The sequence below is a fragment of the Jaculus jaculus genome, chromosome 10 (genome assembly GCF_020740685.1).
Source record: "Jaculus jaculus isolate mJacJac1 chromosome 10, mJacJac1.mat.Y.cur, whole genome shotgun sequence".
In the NCBI taxonomy this organism is placed as follows: Eukaryota; Metazoa; Chordata; class Mammalia; order Rodentia; family Dipodidae; genus Jaculus; species Jaculus jaculus.
Window position 1 is genome coordinate 3778107 of NC_059111.1, and position 20107 is coordinate 3798213.

Sequence of the window (20107 nt, forward strand, 5' to 3'; positions counted from 1 at the left end):
CTTTGCATTGGCCAAGTTAGATGGTCTCTAGTTAGTTCTCTGAACTTACAGGCAAAGGCCCCAGGTCCCCGATAGACTCTGGTGATGTCTTTCCTCTCAGATGGGCTGGGATTTTCAATCTTGGATCTTCCTTGTTTGGGTTGAATCAATAAATAAAACAACACACACAAAAATTTTAAGATAATGAAAATCAGGAAGTCACAATGTCAATGAACATTTAAGATATTTTCTTTTGTATTTTTACTTTTATTTACCTTTTTTTTGTTTGTTTGTTTTGAGACAGGGTCTCAGGTAGCCCAGGTTGGTCTTAAACTCCTGATCCTCTTGCATCTGCCTCCAAATGTTAGGACTGTAGGTGAGGGCCACCAGGCCCCATGTATACTCGATCTCATGTGAGCTGTTTCTCCTCCTAATCTACTGCTACAAGGCTAACTCCCAACTGAAGGAATGCTAAGGGTTAGTTTTCAGAGTGACATAAACATTGATGATCTCTGTCACATGACCCACTGATAACCCTTTACCTCATTCTTTAGGAATTGTGTTACTATGTAGAATTTCCTCTGCATACACCAGTAAAAGACTGCAACCTGCTGGGCGTGGTGGTGCACACCTTTAATCCCTGGACTGCTGGGAATTCGAGGCACCCTGAGACTACATAGTGAATTCCAGGTCAGCCTGAGCTAGAGTGAGACCCTGCCTCAAAAAACAAAACAAAACAAAACAAAACAAAACAATTGTAACCTTATAGTGACCTCATGTTTCTCCTTTGTGTAACATGCTGTGTGGAACCTGTTTGTGTGCTGAATTATTATTATTATTCTTTGTTTTTTAAAATATTTTATTTATTTGAGAGAGATGCATGTGACATCCTGTATATCTTTATGTGGGTACTGGGGAAATGGACCTGGGACCTTAGGCTTAGCAGGCCAAGCACTTTAACCACTAAGTCATCTCTCTAGCCCTATTTTTTGTTTTAAATACTTTTATTGATTTGTAAGCAGAGAGAGATAGAAGACAGGAAGAGATAGACAGAATGGGCACGCCAGGACCTCCAGCCACTATAAATGAACTCCAGATGCATGCACCACTTTGTGCATCTGGCTTTATGAGGGTACTGAGGAATCAAACTTGGGTCATTAGGCTTTGTAGGCAAATACCTTAGCCACTGGGCCATTTCTTCAGTCCTTGAATTATTATTATTATTTTTAACTTTTGTACTGTTTTTATTTATTTATTTATTTGAGGGCAACAGACAGAGAGAGAGAGAGAAAGAGGCAGAGAGAGAGAAGGAGAGAGAAAATGGGCGTGCCAGGGCCTCCAACCAATGCAAACGAACTCCAGATGCATGCACTACCTTGTGCATCTGGCTTACGTGGGTTCTGGGGAATTGAGCCTTGAACTGGGGTCCTTAGGCTTCATAGGCAAGTACTTAACCACTAAGATATCTCTCCAGCCCTGAATTATTATTTTTGAAAGACTGAAAGGTAAGCTAAAAAAAAAAAAAGTTGCTGAAGTAAATTCAGATCGTTAAAGAGAGAGAGAACAAATGGGGAGGGAGGGAGAGATGGGTCAGCAGTTAAAGGCACTTGTTTGCAAAACCTGACAGCTTGAGCTCCACTCCCTTAGGTGAGCCAGATGCACAAAGTGGCACATGTGTCTGGAGTCTGAAGTGACAAGAGGCCCTGGTACACCCGTACTCACTCTCTGTCTGCCTCTCACTCTCTCAAATAAATGAATAATAAAAAAATTCAAAAAGAGAACAAAGTTTAACTTATTTGGATTAAATTAATATATAGTAACTTTAATATTATTTTATTAAATAATTTATCAAACAATTTTTGTGTTATTTATATAAGCTATGTTGTTCTTGTGTGTTTTGTTTTGTTAAGGTAGGGTTTCACTCTAGTCCAGGCTGACCTGGAATTCACTATGTAGTCTCAGGCTGGCTTTGAACTCATGGTGATCCTCCTACCTCTGCCTCCCGAGTGCTGGGATTAAAGGCGTGCACCACCATACCAGGCATATGTTGGCCTTTTAAAATAGTTAAAAATCTTGGGCTGGAGAGATGGCTTAGTGGTTAAGCACTTGCCTGTGAAGCCTAAGGACCCCAGTTCGAAGCTCAATTCCCCAGGACCCACGTTAGCCAGGTGCACAAGGGGACGCATGCCTCTGGAGTTCATTTGCGAAGGCTGGAGGCCCTGGCGTGCCCATTCTCTCTCTATCTGCCTCTTTCTCTCTCTGTCTGTCACTCTCAAGTAAATAAATAAAAATATTAAAAAAATAGTTAAAATCTATTCATTTGTTGTTAATTTTAGCAATTTGTCTACTGGTGATGAACTAAACACAAAATGACTTTAAGACTTGTGGTGGTTGGAATGTAAAATGTCCATAGCCCCTCCTCAGTCCCAGATTTGGAAGTCCAGCCCCACTGGGAGCTGGGAGCTGCTTGCTCTTAACTGCTCTCCTCTGCTGCTGATGAAAATGTGGGCTATAAGCCATGCTTTCTCCGCTCTGATGAAACTTCCCTTTGAAACTATGTTTGAAATAAACCCTCTCCTTCCACAAGCTGCATCTGGTAGGGTGTTTTATCCCAACAACAAGACCATAAGTACTACAAGATCTTTCTTTCAAAAAAAATTTTTTTTTTGTTTATTTGCAAGGTGGTGTGTGTGGGGGGGGGAGAGCAGGAAACAGAGAATGGGTGCACCAGGGTTTCTTGCCACTGCAAACTAATTTCAAATGCATGCACCACTTTGTGCATCTGGCTTTACATCAATACTGGGGAGTTGAACCCAGGCTGTCAGGCTTTGCAAGCCAGTGCCTTTAACAGCCAGGCCGTCCCCAGCCCTATAGAGGCCTGTCTTAAACTGAAGTCTCTGTGCTGCCTCGCCTCACTCGGCCTTTCTGGTAGTCAACGAGATAGAGAGTCAAGAGTGCTTTGGAACTGTACAGTTTCACATAAGAATAAAGATCACAGCTGAATGCCTTTCTAATCACCTGTGGTTGGTGAGCTAGAAATAGGAAGTCAATGAGAACCTTCACGAAATACAAGATAATGTGCAGGAAAGAAGCACGCACGTTTCTTGCACAGAAGCAATGCTGTTAAGAATGCCAGGGCTGGGACGAGCTCAGCTGGCAGCGTGCACGTGGCCCAGGCTTTGATCCCCAGCACTGCATAAACTGGGCACCTAATAATGCCAGCACTTGGAGGAGGTAGTGGCAGGAGGATCAGGACTTCAAGGTGATTGCTGGCTACACAGTGAGTTTTTTTTTAATTTTTTATTTTATTTTATTTTTTTAAATTTATTTATTTGAGAGCGACAGACACAGAGAGAAAGACAGATAGAGGGAGAGAGAGAGAATGGGCGCGCCAGGGCTTCCAGCCTCTGCAAACAAACTCCAGACGCGTGCGCCCCCTTGTGCATCTGGCTAACATGGGACCTGGGGAACCGAGCCTCGAACCGGGGTCCTTAGGCTTCACAGGCAAGCGCTTAACCGCTAAGCCATCTCTCTAGCCCCACAGTGAGTTTTTGATCAGCCTGGGCTACATGAGATCCTGTCTCACAAAAAAAAAAAAAAAAAGAAAGAAAGAAAGAAAGAAAGAAAGAAAAAAAAAGAAAACAAACAAGCACGCAAGCATAAGCCCATCCAAAGCAAGAATTTCATATATCTTTCAATGACTATTGGAGAAGGCAGATTATACCAATACACACTTTTGGATTCTACAGAACTATATACCACAGTTATGATGATAACTTTAAAATGGTAAGTATTAATGTTACCCAGGTGGTGGTCTTGGTATTGTGGTCAATAAAAAAAGGTCTTCCATTTGGGGCATGCCGGACTTCCCAGCCTTTAGGAAGGAATCCCTGTTCCATTTCAGATGGCGGAGTCACCTGATGTGCAGGATCACCCCCAGGGGGTTGTGGCTGAGGTCCTGCGGACCGTGATGGCGGCTGACTGGTCTCTGTTGTGGCCTGGTGTATTAATTAAGGCATATTAATTAAGGTATATTAATTAAGGCTGTCAAATTGCATAGAAAACTCACAAATAGCTCTGGTAAGAAACACAGCTTAACCTGCAAACAAAATGTATACTTGTGAAAAGATCCCAACCACCAGAGGCATAGCTTCAAACCTAGTTATATATTCATTATTCCAAACCTTTACTTTTTTTTGTTTGTTTTTTTTGAGGTCAGGTCTTGCTCTATCTCAGGCTGACCTAAGAGTACAGTTTCAGGGTTGCCCTCGAACTCACAGTGATCCTCTTATCTCAGCCTCAGGCTCCTGAGTGTTGGGATTAAAGGCATGTACCACCATACCCAGCCTTCTGTTTTTTGTTCTTTTTTTTTTGAGACAGGGTCTTATTCTGTAGCCCAGGCTGGCCTTGAACTTGTGACAATCTGACCTCAGCTTCCAAAGGGCTAGGATTATAGGCATGAATAAGTAACATTTTAATAACTTAAAAATATTTTTGTTTATTTATTTGACAGAGAAAGAGGGAGAGAGAGAAAATGAGCACACCAGAGCCTCCAGCCACTGCAAACAAACTCCAGACTCATGCACTCCCTTGTGCATCTGGCTAACATGGGTCCTAGGGAATTGAACCTGGGTCCTTTGGTTTTGCAGGCAAATAATGCCTTAACCACTAAGCTATCCTTCTAGCCCTTAATAACTTTTTCCTGAATTTTTCTGATAAAGTGTTCTGCCAAACTTTGTTGTTATAACAAGTCATTATTTCTCAGTTACTTCTCAGGCAGAAAGGTGGCAGTGAGCAGTTGGCCGTGGGCACATCTGACTGAGGAAGCCACACCCACACGTGCGCCTGCAAAGCCCCTTACAGGCTTACAGGGCTCTGAGCAGGAGGCTGGCTCTGCTCCCCGAGATGCAGAGAGGGGTGCCCCAGACACACACGTGTCTCCAAATGATGGACAAAGTAAATGCTAACCCTCTACCACCAAATCAGGAATCTGATGTATGCTCTGCTGCCGTAACAGATGACTAGATAGTAGATAAATTAAATACAGTACATGTATTGTTTTCTTCTCGTGACAGACTGGCCTCAGACTGTCTATGTAGCTAAGGCTGGTCTTGAACTCCTAATCATCTTGCTCCTAACTCACAAGGGCTGGGATTACAGGTGCTGTACCATTATGCCTATTTTATGCAATGTTGGGATGCAACCCAGGGTTTTATGCATGCTAGGCAAACACCAACTAAGCTACATTCCCAGCCCTAGGAGACCCCAGTAGATAGGTTTCAAACAATATAAGTAGGGCTTTAACATACCCACTGGGCACACACACACAAAAAAGATTTAGACTTGCACAGCATAACATTATGCAAAATGCAAAACACATGAACATAAACGGTGTTTATGCTGTTTAGCTCTTTGTGGAATTACATAAAATAGGCCAAAGAGCACAACAGACATGCAGCTTTGTGAAGAAGAAATAAGCTTCATCTTTGAGAGGCTTTTAAAAACTTACTTCTTCATCTATAGGCAGAAAGAGTGAGAAAGGAAGGGAATGGGCACACCAGGGCCTCCTGCCACTGCAAACAAACTCCAGATACATGTGCCACCCTGTGCATCTGGCCCTACGTGAGCCCTGGGGAACTGCTCCCAAGCCACCAGGTTTTACAAGTAAGTGCCCCCAACTGCTGGGCCATCTCCCCAGCCCTAAGAGATTCTGTGTGTGTGTGTGTGTGTGTGTGTGTGTGTGTGTGTGTGTGTGTAAGAGAGAGAGAAAGAGAGACTGATTGATTCTGAAAATTGATCCCAGAGCCTCATGCATGTGAGGCAAGCACTCTACCACTGAGCTAATAAACTTAGCTCAAGAGTTTATTTTTATGAGAGGGAGAGAGAGAATTGGTATGCCAGGGCCTCCAGCCACTGCAATTAACTCCAGACACATGCACTACCTTGTGCATCTGGCTTATGTGGGTTCTGGGGAATCAAACCTGGGTCCTTAGGGTTTGCAGGCAAGCACCTTAACCACTAAGCAATCTCTCTAGCCTGAGTTTGTTATTATTATTTTATTTTTATTTTTAATTTTTTGGTTTTTTGAGGTAGGATCTTGCTGTAGCCCAGGCTGACCTGGAGTTCATTATGTAGCCTCAGGGTGGCCTTGAACTCATAGCAACCCCCTTACCTCTGCCTCCCAAGTGATGGGATTAAAGGCATGCACCACCATGCCTGGCACGTGTTTATTTCTTTTAAAAATATTTTTATTTATATATATTTTTGAGAAAGAGAGAGGGAGAAGGTGAGAGAATGGGCCCACCAGGTCCTGTAGCCTCTGCAAATGAACTCCAGATGCATGTACCATCTTGTGCATCTGACTTATATGGGTCCTGGGGAATTGAACCTGGGTCCTTAGGCTTCATAGGCTAATGCCTTAACTGCTAAGCTATCTCTCTAGCCCTGTGAGTTTTTAAAATAAAACTTCCAAGAATTAATGTGGCAACTTGTCAATGGTGATATATTCTTGACATTAAGCATACAGGCATTTGCCGTATGATTCTCACTTTTTTGTAGCATTAATACATTTCTTAGCAAGAGCAATGGAGATAAAATAAACATTTTACTGAACAGTTACAAGGAAGGATTGCAGAAGGTATTTGCTGTGGCTACAAATGAAATAATCATAAATTTCTTTAATAGATAGTAACTACCTCCCGAGTGCTGGGATTAGAGGCATGCACCACCATGCCTGGCTAGATTATCTTTTAAAAAATGTTTTATTTACTTATTTGCAAGGGAGAGAGAGACAAACAGACATATAGGCAGGCAGGCAGGCAGGCATCAGGGCCTCTTTCCACTGCAAACAAACTCCAGAATCATGTGCCACTTTGTGTATCTGGCTTTATGTAGGTACTGGGGAACTGAACCCAAGCTGTGAGGCTTTGCAAGCAAGCACCTTTAACCACTGAGCAACCTCTCCAGTCCACCAAGATTATCTTTAAGCAAATGAATGGTCTTAACTAATCCAACTAAGGAGTCATCCAACTGACTAGACTGGATTTTTCCTGAGTCCCAGGTGGACTTGCTTTATATTAAAAGTGCTAAGTCACATGTATCAGAAATACACAGAAAACGGGAGACAGTATTCATGTCAGAAAAATTAGCAGATACAAGATGCTATAAGCAAACAGTTCATATTATAAAGTGATGAAGAGTTTACAAAGGAACAGGACAGCTTCCATCCTGTCAGAAACAAGTAACTGAGGATGGTACCTGGGCAGTGGGCTTCGTCCAGGTGGTAGTTCTGGAATTGTGATCTACATAGTAGGACCGTCCTCGTTCATCTTGTTTCTCTTCCCAACCTGGTGGCAATCCAGATGATGTAGGCAAAAGCTAAAGTGTGCAGCAACAGAGCTATGTGTTAGTATGAAAGAGTTCCTTACAGAGGATTGCACCACACCCCTCTTCACACCTCGAGCTCTAAAATCAACCATGTCTTATTTTATTTTGCGCTGAAACCATTCAGTACAACAGAAGATGTGCAAGCAAGTTTTAAATTTAGTACTGAGAACCCTATTTTAAATATTCTTAAGGTTTATTTATTTTTAATTAGTTTTATTTATGGGTGTAGGCATAAATTTGTGAGCATGGGCACATGGGCAGGTCTGAGGACAAGCCTGGAGTGTTGACTCTCTCCTTCCACCTTCTTTTTGGTGAGTCTCATTTGGCGCTGTGTGTGCACCAATCTCACTGGCTTGTTAGCATCAGGATCCTCCTGGCTCTGCTTCCCATTGCCATAGGCATGTTGGGATCACAGACCTATGTGCACTTTGCATCCGGCTTTCTGTGGGTGCTGGGGAAGTAAACTTGGGCCAGCAGGCTTGCAAGCAAGTGCCTTTAATAATTCCACCAAATCACCAGTTCTGTTTATTATTTTTTGAGACAGGCCCCTGAGTAGCTCAGGCTGGTGATGTAGCTAAGGTTGACTGTGAACTGATCCTCCTGCTTCTATCTCCACATGCTGGGATTACAGACATGCACCACCATGCCTGGTTTTATGAGGCGTCAGGGATCAAACTTGGAGCCTTGTGCATGTTAAGCAAGCACTCTACTACCTGAGTGACATCCCAAATCCTAGGTCATATATTATTTTATTTATTTATTTTTGCTTTTTGAGGTAGGGCCTCATTCTAGCCCAGGCTGACCTGAAATTCACTATGGACTCTCAGGGTGGCCTTGAACTCACAGCAATCCTCCTACCTCTGCCTACTGAGTGCTGGGATTAAAGGTGTGAGCCACTACGCCCGGCTTCTAGGTCATATTTTAAAGTATTTTAAAGTTCACTTGGGGAAAAAAATGGAACAAATAGCTGGGCGTGGTGGCACACGCCTTTAATCCCATCACTCAGTAGGCAGAGGTAGGAGGATCACTGTGAGTTCGAAGCCACCCTGAGACTCCATAGTGAATTTCAGGTCAGCTTGGGCTACAGTGAGATCCTACCTTGAAAAAACAAAACAACAACAAAAATGGAACAAATGAGGAGCATGATACAACATTAACAAAGCATGACAACACTAACAACTGCACACCAAGAGCGTTAACAAAGACCACACACACACACACGCACACACAGACATGCGCACCAGATCTTAATGAGATTGCTATTTGATCATTTTGTGCTAAGTATATTGAAGCTGTGAAAAATCCAAGCAATCTTCTATACGTGGCATGTGAGAAGTGGAGCTGAGAAAACCCAAGCAGGCTAACTACAGAAGCCACAGGCAGGCGCTGTGGGAAGGAGTAGCCCTGCCTTGTTTCTCTAGGAGCTGGGAGAGCGTGGAACAAATGAACACACTGGGAAGCTGGGTTATTCTCAGCTTACTCTACACAGTCCTACCTGAGGCCGGCAGAGACGGCTTAGTGGTTAAGGCCCTTGCATGCAAAAACCAGGGACACAGGTTCAATACCCAAGTACCCAAGTAAGATAGATGTACAAGGTGGTACATGAGTCTAGAGTTCATTTGCAGTGGATGGAGGCCCTAGCATGCCTGCTCTCTCTCTTTCTATTTGCCTCCCCCCTCAAATAAATAAATAAAATATAAAAACAAAACAAAAAAAATAGCCCTACCTAAGACTGTCTTAAAAACAGATAAAACAAGTATGGCTGCCGCAGGGAGTGACAATTTGGTATAATGAGACTGGAGTCTGAAAGGGGACGGTGGGGAGGAGACCCCCACATGGCGTCCAGGCGGCAGAGCTGCAGCTGAGGCCGGGCTGGGAGCGCCGCTGCAGAGCACAGAGGCCCCTGCTGAGTGGCACCTTAAGACTGAGGGGACAAGAAGGACCGTGACTGAAAGCTGCAGCCTGGCCACTGGGGGGCCAACTGAGTGACGGGTCTCTGGCTGGACAGTGCATGCCCAAGGCGGAAATGGCTGTTGGGCTCTAGGAGTGGGCAAAGCTGGGTGCCCTGTGCTGCATGCGGAGCTGAGAGAGCTGAGCACCAGAAGACACAGGAGACCACCTCGCGCCAGCAAGGGCCCCAGTGGAGAAGCGACATCCTTCCAGCATCACCAGTATGGAGGCTGGTTTGAGAACACGAGGGGCTAGTCCCTCTTGCTCCTGAGGATCGATGCTGCACTGGCTCCTGGCCAGGCCGTCCTTCCTGGGGTACAAGGCGTGCAGACAGTGCTGAGCCGTCTATCTATCGTCACTGCCGTCGGCGGGAGGGGGAGACTCACCACAGGAAGTGCAGGCTGCTCCTCAACAGAGTAGGCTTGTAGGCTGCCTCTCCTGCTGGAGTGATGCTTGTGAGGGAAGAAGGAGAGAGCAGACCACAGCACCGTTAGTCTTGTCCTTAAAGGGAAGGGAGGGTAGGCAGGGTGCGAGAGAGAGCGCTGCGGGCCACGGCTGCTGGGGGGGCGGGTGAGGGGCTCCCCGGCCGCCTCTCTCCTCCCCAGGGCTGGGCTGGCCCGAAAGCATCTTCCCTCGACCCTCTGCTGTCCGCAGCTGGACCTGGAATTGCCTCAGCTGCCCCACTCCAACTTGTTCTTCATCTGACTCAGCCTCTAACGACTTCTCAAATACATTCTCCTTCCGCTAGATTCAGGCTTGGCTTGGTTTACATTTCAGGTTTTCACGTGTTGGCACCTTCCTCACTCTAGAAGCAGCATCCCGCTCCGGGCCTTATGCAAAGGCTCGTGCCCAGACTGCCCGCCGCAGCCACAGCACCCACTCCCACCACGCAGAGCGAGGTGGCATTATCTGGCTGAAGGCTCCAACAACTGCTGACCGTGTCACATGACAGCACAACACAGAACACAATGCATCCAGGGCCGCAGGACCGCCTCTTCCCCATCTCTTCAGCCACTTCCTGCCCCGCCGCCTGGCTCCTGGACATTCCACCCAGATGACCGATTTCCTGGAAATTCTTCCTTTACCCCTGATGTGCAATGTCATGGCCACTATCTGAAATACCTTAGTTTTGTTACTAAATAACATCCAAACTTGCAATGCACGTGGGAATCATTCGTTTGTCCATGGCTGACTGTTTATAGTGACAAAGACACACAGACCGTCCTTCACAAGAGGAAGCTGGTGCCATGCCTTCAGGACGAATGCCAGGTGTTGTTTGCAGAGAAGCCTGTCTCCATTTACTGAAATGGTCCTATGTCTACAATACTAAGAAGTGTGCATAGGATGACCTCGAGATGGAGAGTGTGTGCTGAGCATGCACAAGGCCTTTGTTTCATCCCAGCACACAAACAAAAGCGAAAAAAAACCAACACAACAGGGCCGGGGAGATGGCTCAGGGGGTAGCGTGCTTGCCGCGGCAGGCTTGTGCAGTCCCAGCGCGCTGACAGCGAGACGGGAGGGAGGGATGGAGAACTCCTCTGGAAGCTCTCGGACCATGAGCCTGGCACATCGAGCAGAGAACGACAGCTGTGAGAAAGACCCTGCCTCCAAAGGAGGTGGAAGGCGGGAACTGATATCCAAAAGTTGTAGCTTTGACCTCCACCCAGGATTGTGGCATGCATATGCCCACACAACAAAAAAAATCCTGTTAAAATTATAAATATATACATGCATGTTTATAAATATATATAAAATGTTTAGGACAGTATATGCCAAACTATTATAGACACTGAAGAATCATATGTAGGAGGTAAGAGGAATCAACTATTGTTTTTTTATACCTCATTGTTTTTGGAGGTAGAGTCTTGCTCTAGCCCAGGCTCACCTGGAGCTCACTTTGTAGCTTCAGGCTGGTCTCAAACTCACAGTGATCCTCCTACCTCACAGTACTGGGATTAATGGCATGCACTACCATCCCTGACTTCAAGTTTTAAACATAATCATGTAATGTTTTAAAATGTTTTTTAACAGGTAATACAAAGGATATCTGTGTATTCACCCTGTTCTGTTTAGATGCAAACATTGTTACCTGTGACATGGACACACATGTTCTCTCTACCACATAGCTTGAATAAATGACAGTATGTCAAACACATGATTTTCACTTACCAATATCTTTTAGGGGTTGGTTTATAAAGTACACATTTAAAGTCATCTCACTTTTTTCAATGGCTGTGCAGGATTTCACTTTACTGATACCTTATATTACTTTTATAATATAATAATCAAAATAATAATAATAATAATAATAAAATACCAGGAGGAAAGAGAATGGGATCCTATGTGGCTTATCAATAACAAAGCCATACAGCTCATCTTTAAAAAAAATGAAATGATAATCCCAGCACTTGGGAGGCAGAGATAGGAGGATTGTCATGAGTTCAAGGCCACCCTGAGATGACAGAGTTAATTCCAGGTCAGCCTGGACCAGAGTGAGACCCTATGGAAGATAGGACAGGTGAGAAAAAGGAAGGAAAGGAGGCGGGTCTACCAATGGAATTTCATAAGGAATTCTCATACAATGGTCTAAAGCAAAGCTTCTTGCAGAAGGTGCTGGAAGGCCAGGCAGCACATGTACACTGTGGGCCATGAAATTGCCAAGATGCAGTGGTGAGAGTGGCCACACACACACACACACACACACACACACACACAGCTTCCCAACAGCTGAGATGCGATGACATCTATTTATGGTGACAGGCAGCTGCTGATCTGGTGCTCAAGGTGCAGCTTGCTGACCCCTGCACTAGGATGTGATTCCCATGAGAGCAGGGGATTTTGAATGCTTTATTTCCTGATCCATTCCCAGTCATTAGCAGACAGTGCCTGGTACCTTGGTCAGCTCACAGTGAATATTTACTAACCGCAAAAGGCAGAGGAGCCCAACCTTAAAGAACCAAAACATTCTCAGAGCATCCTTGCCATCGAAACTTTGCAGATATAGACGAAAGAGCCAGGTAGGACATTCTCATTGGGTGTTATGTGCTGGGACACTCACTTCTAGACCCTGTAGCAAGGGAAAACACCACCCATCTCCTCATTTCATGCACACGCCCTTAGTCACACATAGGTGCTGACACCTGTGAGGTGACGTTAGATCCTCACACAGCCCAGGGAGAACAAGGCAGCTTCTGACACCAGGAGCTGGCCTGGGACTTGCACGGGAGCAGAGCGGAGCCGGCGGCCCAGGAGCAGGTCTGCAGACCTAGAGTGAGCACCGCCGAGGCCACCGAACGACAAGGGTGCCCCTGCGTCAAGGGTGAGTGGCGGCTCTTCTGCCAGTCGCCTGAGGCTTGGGACACACACTCAGAATTCTCTCCATGTCCTGGTGGCTTCCAAAGCAGAAAGACGTCCTGTCTCCCCAACCTCTCCAACAAGGAGAAAATCCTACTCCCTTATGGTGTGTACTTTCCCACAGGACACTCAACCAGTTCAAGAAAGCGCTTCTGGCGGGTTTGTCTGTGCCCACAGAGGACACTGAGACACCCCACATCACACGGCAGGCTGGAGAGGCGGCTCAGAGGTTAAAGGCACTTGCTTGCAAAGCCTGCTGTCTGGGGTCCACTACCCAATACACCCACGTAAACTGGATGCAAAAAGTGGCTCTGGTGCCCCCAACATATACACACATGTGTGTAAATAAATAAAAAACGATTACCCATGGCTCTGTTGCATACTAATAGTGGGGACATTTGAAAAATAATCACACTTTAAGTACTAGGATTCCTACACATTATTAATACATGCTACCTAAGACAAAGTGGGTTCTTTAAGCATGTGTGTATGTGTGATCTGCAGGCGTGCATGCACATGTGTATGGAGGCCAGAGGCCAACGTCAGGTGTCTTCCTCAATCACTCTCTACCTTTTTCCTTTTTCTTTTCTTGTCAGACAGGGTCTTGCAAAATGAACTAAGAGCTTACCAAGTTGGCTAGTCTAGCTAGCCAACAAGCACGAGAGATCCTCTTGTCTCCACCTACCCAGCACTGGGGTTACAGGTCCACACGGCCACACCCAGCATCTTACATGGGTGTTGGAATCCAAGCTCAGGTCCTCATGTTTGCATAGCACTTTACCCACTGAGCCATCATCACAACCAAGACAAAGTTTTATGCAAAACTTAACTGCTAAGTGGAATAATACTTTTGAGATGAAATCCTGAAGCCACCCAGAACCCCAAAGCAGCTTACTGAGGTGGACGCTGGCTGGCTGGGGGCTGGGTTTCCATACATGCTGAGTCTGGCAGTCAAGTCTTCTGCAAGATGAGTCCGAGCATCTACATTACTTGACGGAGGTGATGGGAAGGTCTGACTACCATATGTGATGGCTTCATCTTCTCTTATAATTTCCCAGCTCTAAAATGAACCAAAACAGCTTGAGCCACATACACATTTGTCTACCACACAGATTGCCAGTGAGATAAAAACACTGTTCATACCTCGGACGACTCTCGGTTATCCACACTCTCTGCATCTTCAGATATCTGCCTTCTGGTAGTAAAGGCACGCTGTGCTTGCAGCTGAATGTTACCGTTCTCAGCATCCGTCAGATCATCCCTAGGGCCGAAGTAGAAAAAGCCATCACCAGACATCAAAATAGAGGACTAGCCGTAAAGAAGAAGGGGTTCAGTGGAGAGAGGGTGCTGGAGGAGAGGTGAAGGAGGGTGCTGGGAGGGGTTATGATCAAGGCACATTGTGAATGCATATGGAGGTTGTTAACAAAGTTTTTGTTAAAACCATCTGCCTTAAAACAGTTAACAATGACAGTCACAGAATCTGAGGTTATTTAAATGTTTACACTGGATAAGTATTTATTATTTTTGGTCAAAAGCTATTTCAGAGCCCAGGAAAAGGGCTCGGTGAGGAAGAGCACTTGCTGCATAAGCATGAGGACCTGAATTCAATTCCCAACACCCACTTAAAAAGCCAGGCATGACCACACACAGCTGTGACCTCAACGCTGAGGGGCGACAAGAGGCTTGCTGGGGCTCCCTGGTCAGCCGGTCTAATAGAAACGCAGCCCAGCTTCAGTGAGAGAGTCTCAGGGAGAGAAGGCAGAGGGTGACACTGATGTCCTCCTCTGCCTTTGCATGTGTGTAAGGGGTGCATACATCTGCACACACATGCATACAACACACACACTGTTCATACTACGCACACAAACAACAACAAAGAGCGATTTCACCATGTGGACTACACTGCATGCACCTGGCACCTAAGTCTGTCTGGTGTACGTGTGAGGAGGGAAGAGCGCCATGTGGAGAGAAAAGTTTTGCATTCTTGTACCCAGAATAATGTAGGCACATATGTGGGCACTCACAAACACTGGGCTGGATGACCGTCAAGAGAGTTTCAGCAGTCACTTCACCTCCTTATTATCTTACCATGTTACCACAAGAGTAAGATCTAGGCTGGAGAGATGGCTTAGCGGTTAAGCGCTTGCCTGTGAAGCCTGAGGACCCCGGTTTGAGGCTCAGTTCCCCAGGTCCCACGTTAGCCAGATACACAAGGGGGCGCACGCGTCTGGAGTTCGTTTGCAGTGGCTGGAGGCCCTGGCGTGCCCATTCTCTCTCTCTCTCTCTCTCTCTCTCTCTGCCTCTTTCTCTCTCTGTCGCTCTCAAATAAAAAGTAACAACAAAAAAAAAGAGTAAGATCTAAAGTAGCTCTGGTGTGGTATACACGTGCCTTCATGAACCAGACAGTACATTTTCTAGAACTGCTCTGAACAAGAAGCAGAACTCCCCGTGCACAGGTGCAGAAGGTAGAATGAAAGGCAGGGAGGGAGAGATGGCTTAGTGCTTAAACGTACTTCCTTACAAAGCCTGGTGGCCTGGGTTTGATTCCCCAGAAGCACAATGTGATGCATACATCTGGAGTTGTATGTAGTGGCAGGAGGCCCTGGCATGCCAATACTCCCTCTGTGTGTCTCTTAAATAATCAATAAATATATTTAAAAAAAAGAATGAAGGGAAGCATAAGGACTCCAGAATTAAAAGATAAATAGATTATGAATCTGAGTGTAGGAAAGATACAAGCCTCAGTCATTTATAGTGTTCCAGTTATATTCTTAATATACATTAGATATTTAATATGACCAACTATCATATCTAGAATTTTATTCCAATATCCAAAGACAAAATTATTCATTTATTTCATATAAGTCCAGGGTAAATTATTATTACTGCTAATATTATTTAAAATTTAAACTCATGGGCTGGAGAGATAGCTTAGCAGTTAAGTGCTTGCCTCTGAAGCCTAAGGACCCCAGTTCGAGGCTTGATTCCCCAGGACCCATGTTAACCAGATGCACAAGGGGGCACACACGTCTGGAGTTTGTTTGCAGTGGCTGGAAGCCCTGATGTGCCCATTCTCTCTCTCTCTCTCTGCCTCTTTCTCTGTCTGTCACTCTCAAATAAATAAAAAAAAAAATTAAACTCGCTATTGCCTTTTTCTTTTTAGTGTGTGTACAGGATGTATGGTATGGTGTGTGTATGCATGGTGTAAGTCCCAGTGATTCTCCCATCTCTTCCTCCCACAGGCCTGGAGTTACAACCTGCATGGCCATGCCTGGCCTTTTAATGGGTGACGGAGACCAAACATAGTCTCTCATGCTTGCATGGCAAGACCCTGCGGTATTATTATCATTTTTTAAAGTATTTTTTTATTTACTTATTTGAGGAAGAGAGAGAGAATAAGAATGGGTGTACCGAGGCCTTTTGCTGCTTCAGATGAACTCCAGATGCATAGGCCGCTTTGTGCATCTGGCTTTACATGGGTTCTGGAGAATCAAACTGGGGCTGGCAGGCTTGGTAAGCAAGTGCCTTTAACTGCTGAGCCATCTCCTCAACCCCTAAATTATTATTTTTAAGTTGACACATATGAACTATATATCTTTTAGTCTGTGAGTAACAGGCAATACTTGGAGATATATATATATATATAATACATCCCCCACTTCATACATTTATCATTTCTGTGGTCAGAATGTTCAAAATACTCTCTCCTTGCTTGTTTCAAACATTTGATGTAGTGTTGACCACAGCTGTGCTGCCGTGCGGCTGACCACCAGGACTCACTCTTTTTAACACGTCCTTGCCGCTCTCCCTTACCTCTCTTTTCCCACCAAGAGGCCAATCCTTACTGAGCTGTGGCTGCTAAAAACAATTGTGACAGATGATGGCTCTAAGGGAATGTTTCAGGGTGTTCTTTTTTTTTTTTTTAACCTACATACTTGGTTTTTGCCACCTGAGAATCACATCAGCCACAGCAAAAGAAATATGATTCACTGCAGTCAGGTCTGCTGTTGTGCATGGCACACAACAGGGTGACTACAGAATTTTATAGTGTCTTCTGATTTGTAATTTTTATGTAATTCTATAGCTGTTGACACCTCTGTGCTATGGAGAAAGTATCGCTGATTTACTGTGGAATGAGTTCACAACAGAAAATATCTGTGGAAGTGCTTGGGGTACATCATATGCAAAATATGAGAGCCCCAAATTAGCCGGTTAATGGACACATAAGAAGAAAGCATGTTTAAGCAGCAGAAGACTGAAATGAGCCATAGGAGGCTACCTGAGAAGAAACAGTCGGGAAGCCAACACGGGGTATGACAGAACTTGGAAATGTGGACAGTTTGAGATATAAGAAAAAGGTCACCAGGAGAGGCTGGAGTATGTCAAAGGCCAGGCTGTCCCAGGCCACTGCATGCTGGAAGATGATGCATGTACACCATCTGGATCGGAAAGGGGTGGGCTTTTTAAAAAAACTTTTGTTCATTTTTATTTATTTATTTGAGAGTGAGAGAGAGAAAAAGGCAATATATACACACACACACATACACACACACACACACACATACATACATACATATATATATAGAGAGAGAGGAGGGGGAATGAGAATGGGCGTGCCAGGGCTTCTAGCCACTGCAAACGAACATCAGACGCATGCGCCCCTTGTGCATCTGGCTAACGTGGGTCCTGGGGAATCAAACCTCGAAGTGGGTGGGGTCCTTAGAATTCACAGGCAAGCGCTTAACCACTAAACCACCTCTCCAGCCAAAAGGGGTGGACTTTTCACATCTGTGCAGTGTATGTTCCTGTGTGTACGCATGCTCACAGTATGTGTATGTAAGGCTGGGCATGGTGGCACACACCTTTAGTCCCAGCACATGGGAGGCAGAGGTAGGAGGATCATCTTGAGTTCAAGACCAGCCTGGGGCTATGGAGTGAGTTCTAGGTCAGCCTAGGCTAGAGTGAGACCCCTATCTTGAAAAACTAAAAAAAAAACAACCAAATAAACAAACAAAAAAAAGCCAGATAAACAGGGTGTCAACATGAGTCTGGAGTTCATGTGCAGTGGCAGGAGGCCCTAGAACACTCATACTTTCTCTCTCTACCTGCCTCTTTTCTCTCTGTCTCTCTCAAATAAATAAATAAATAGTTAAAAAACCCATTTGATATAGCATTTTAAAACCTCTGGTCTTAGCTGGGCGTGGTGGTGCACGCCTTTAATCCCAGCACTCAGGAGGCAGAGGTAGGAGGATCTCTGTGAGTTTGAGGCCACCCTGAGACTACATAGAGAATTCCAGGTCAGCCTGAGCTAAAGTGAGACCCTATCTCGTAAAACAAAACAAAACAACAACAACAAAAAAAACCCCTCTGGTCTTAGAGTATGCAGCTCCCTATACCATAAGGAATCCATGTGAGACTGGCTGAGGGCTCTCTGAGTTTGATTGCCCAGCACCCTCATAAACAGCTAGTTGTGGTCACACATGCCGGTCAGCCCAGTCCTGTGAGGTGCAGAGAAGGGACGATCACTGAGGCCTGCTGGTCAGTCTGAAGGAAAACAGCAGCCCCAGGGTCAGTGAGAGACTCTGTCTCCAGGAAACACAGAGGAGTGCTATCAGAGAACACCTGACATTCTTCTCTGGCCACACTAGGCAGATCTACATACACATCACACATGCCTGCATGCGCATGCACATGCACACACGCACACACAAGAATGTATTCAGATAACTGGTGCAAAAACTGTCAGCACAGGGCTGGAGAGATGGCTTAGTGGTTGAGGCGCCTGCCTAAGAAAGAAGCCTAAGAAGAACCCAGGTTCAACTCCCCAGAACCCACATAAGGCAGACGCACATGGTGACACGTGCACACAACATTGCACATGCTCACATGATGGTGCACACATCTGGAGGTCAGCTGCAGTGGCCAGAGGCCCTGGCGTACCAATTCACTCTCGCACACACACTCTCTCATAAAACATGAAAAAACAAGACAAAACAAAAAACAAAAAACAAAAAACAAAAAAAAAAGCACATACTGTGGGGTTGGTCTTTTCCATTGTGTTCTGCGAGACTCGTGGTTTACGTAGTAGGTCCTCCCGAGCACATCCTGCCTCTCCTCCCAGCCTGGCGGAAGGGGAGAGGGCTCCTCCTGCGGCGGCTGCAGCGGGCAGGCAGCGTCGGGCTGGTCCAGAACAACCCAGCCGGGCTGAAAAGCAGAGGGGAGCAGTCAGGCTCCTGCTTGCCACTCACCACCTTGCGTTGTATGCCAGAGAAGGGCAAGGGGAACACAGCATGTTTAGGCCCAGCAATGATGCATAAACATTAGACGCCCTCAACCTTCCTTGTGCATGTATGTGTAGTGTTTTGGTATGTGCAGAGCTGTGCACCCTGTGCATGCACGTGTGGGGCCAGAAGAGAATATTACATGCCCTCTACTGCTCATTTACTTTATTTCCTTGAGGAGAGAGAGACTCTCACTGAACCCAGAGCCATTTTTTTTTTTTTTTTTTTTGGTCAGACTGCCTGACCAGTAGGCCCCAGTGATTCTCCAGTGATTCCCACAGGCATGCCTGGCTATGCCCAGCTGTTTACATAGGTGCTGGGCAAACAAACTCAAAGCGAAGCAGGCCCTGCGGGCTTTCATGTTTGTGCGACAAGCACTCTTACTTGCTCAGCCAATCTCCCCAGACTCAGCTTTCAACTTTTAAAAAACATTTTTATTTATTTCAAACAGAAAGAGAGGAACAGAGAGGGGGAGGAGAGAGGGACAGGGAGAGAGAGAGAAAAAGATTAGGTATGCCAGGGCCACTAGCAACTGACCTCCAGACGCATGCACCATTTGTGCATCTGGCTTTACGTAGGTACTAGGGAATCGCAGGCAAATCTCTTTCACCTCGGAGTCAACTCTCCAGCCCCGCTCTCAACTTTTCTTTTTTATTTTTTTTTGTTTATTTTTATTTATTTATTTCAGAGCAACAGAGAGAGACAGAGAGAGAGAGGGAGAGAGAAAGAGGCAGATAGATAGAGAATGGGCACGCCAGGGCCTTCAGCCACTGCAAATGAACTCCAGACGTGTGCGCCCCCTTATGCATCTAGCTTAAGCAGGTCCTGGGGAATCAAGCCTTAAACGGAGGTCCTTAGGCTTCACAGGCAAGCACTTAACTGCAAAGCCATCACCCCAGCCCTGCTCTCAACTTTTAAGATCATAATATAAATATTTTATAAAAAAGACTTCTCTCTAAGATAACAGCCACTTAAATTTTATTTTAAAATGTTTTAATTTTTTTTCCAAGTTTTCAAATCATCAATAGGAAAAAAGGACAAGATTCCTTCTATGGGTGGGGAGGTGATTCAGGGGTCAAAGGCACTTGCTGGCAAAGCCTACCCGACCAGGTTCAATTCCCCAGTACCCATGTGAAACCAGATGCATAAAGTTGTGC

General features: G+C 45.5%; 1 protein-coding gene across 6 annotated transcripts in view; it reads right to left on the bottom strand.

Annotated features, from left to right (window-relative positions):
- Positions 1-20107, bottom strand: part of Nedd4 (NEDD4 E3 ubiquitin protein ligase) — a 121699-nt gene that overhangs the window by 21041 nt on the left and 80551 nt on the right. For 5 of the 6 annotated variants that reach the window (XM_045161033.1, XM_045161034.1, XM_045161030.1 and 2 more), the window contains 7 exons: positions 18704-18873; positions 13813-13930; positions 13565-13729; positions 9702-9767; positions 7237-7356; positions 3783-3977; positions 50-130 (listed from right to left, as the gene is read on the bottom strand). In XM_045161033.1, the coding sequence (XP_045016968.1) occupies positions 50-130; positions 3783-3977; positions 7237-7356; positions 9702-9767; positions 13565-13729; positions 13813-13930; positions 18704-18873 (915 nt within the window). The remainder of the gene's footprint in view (positions 1-49; positions 131-3782; positions 3978-7236; positions 7357-9701; positions 9768-13564; positions 13730-13812; positions 13931-18703; positions 18874-20107) is intronic. The other variant, XM_045161031.1, reaches the window with a different exon arrangement.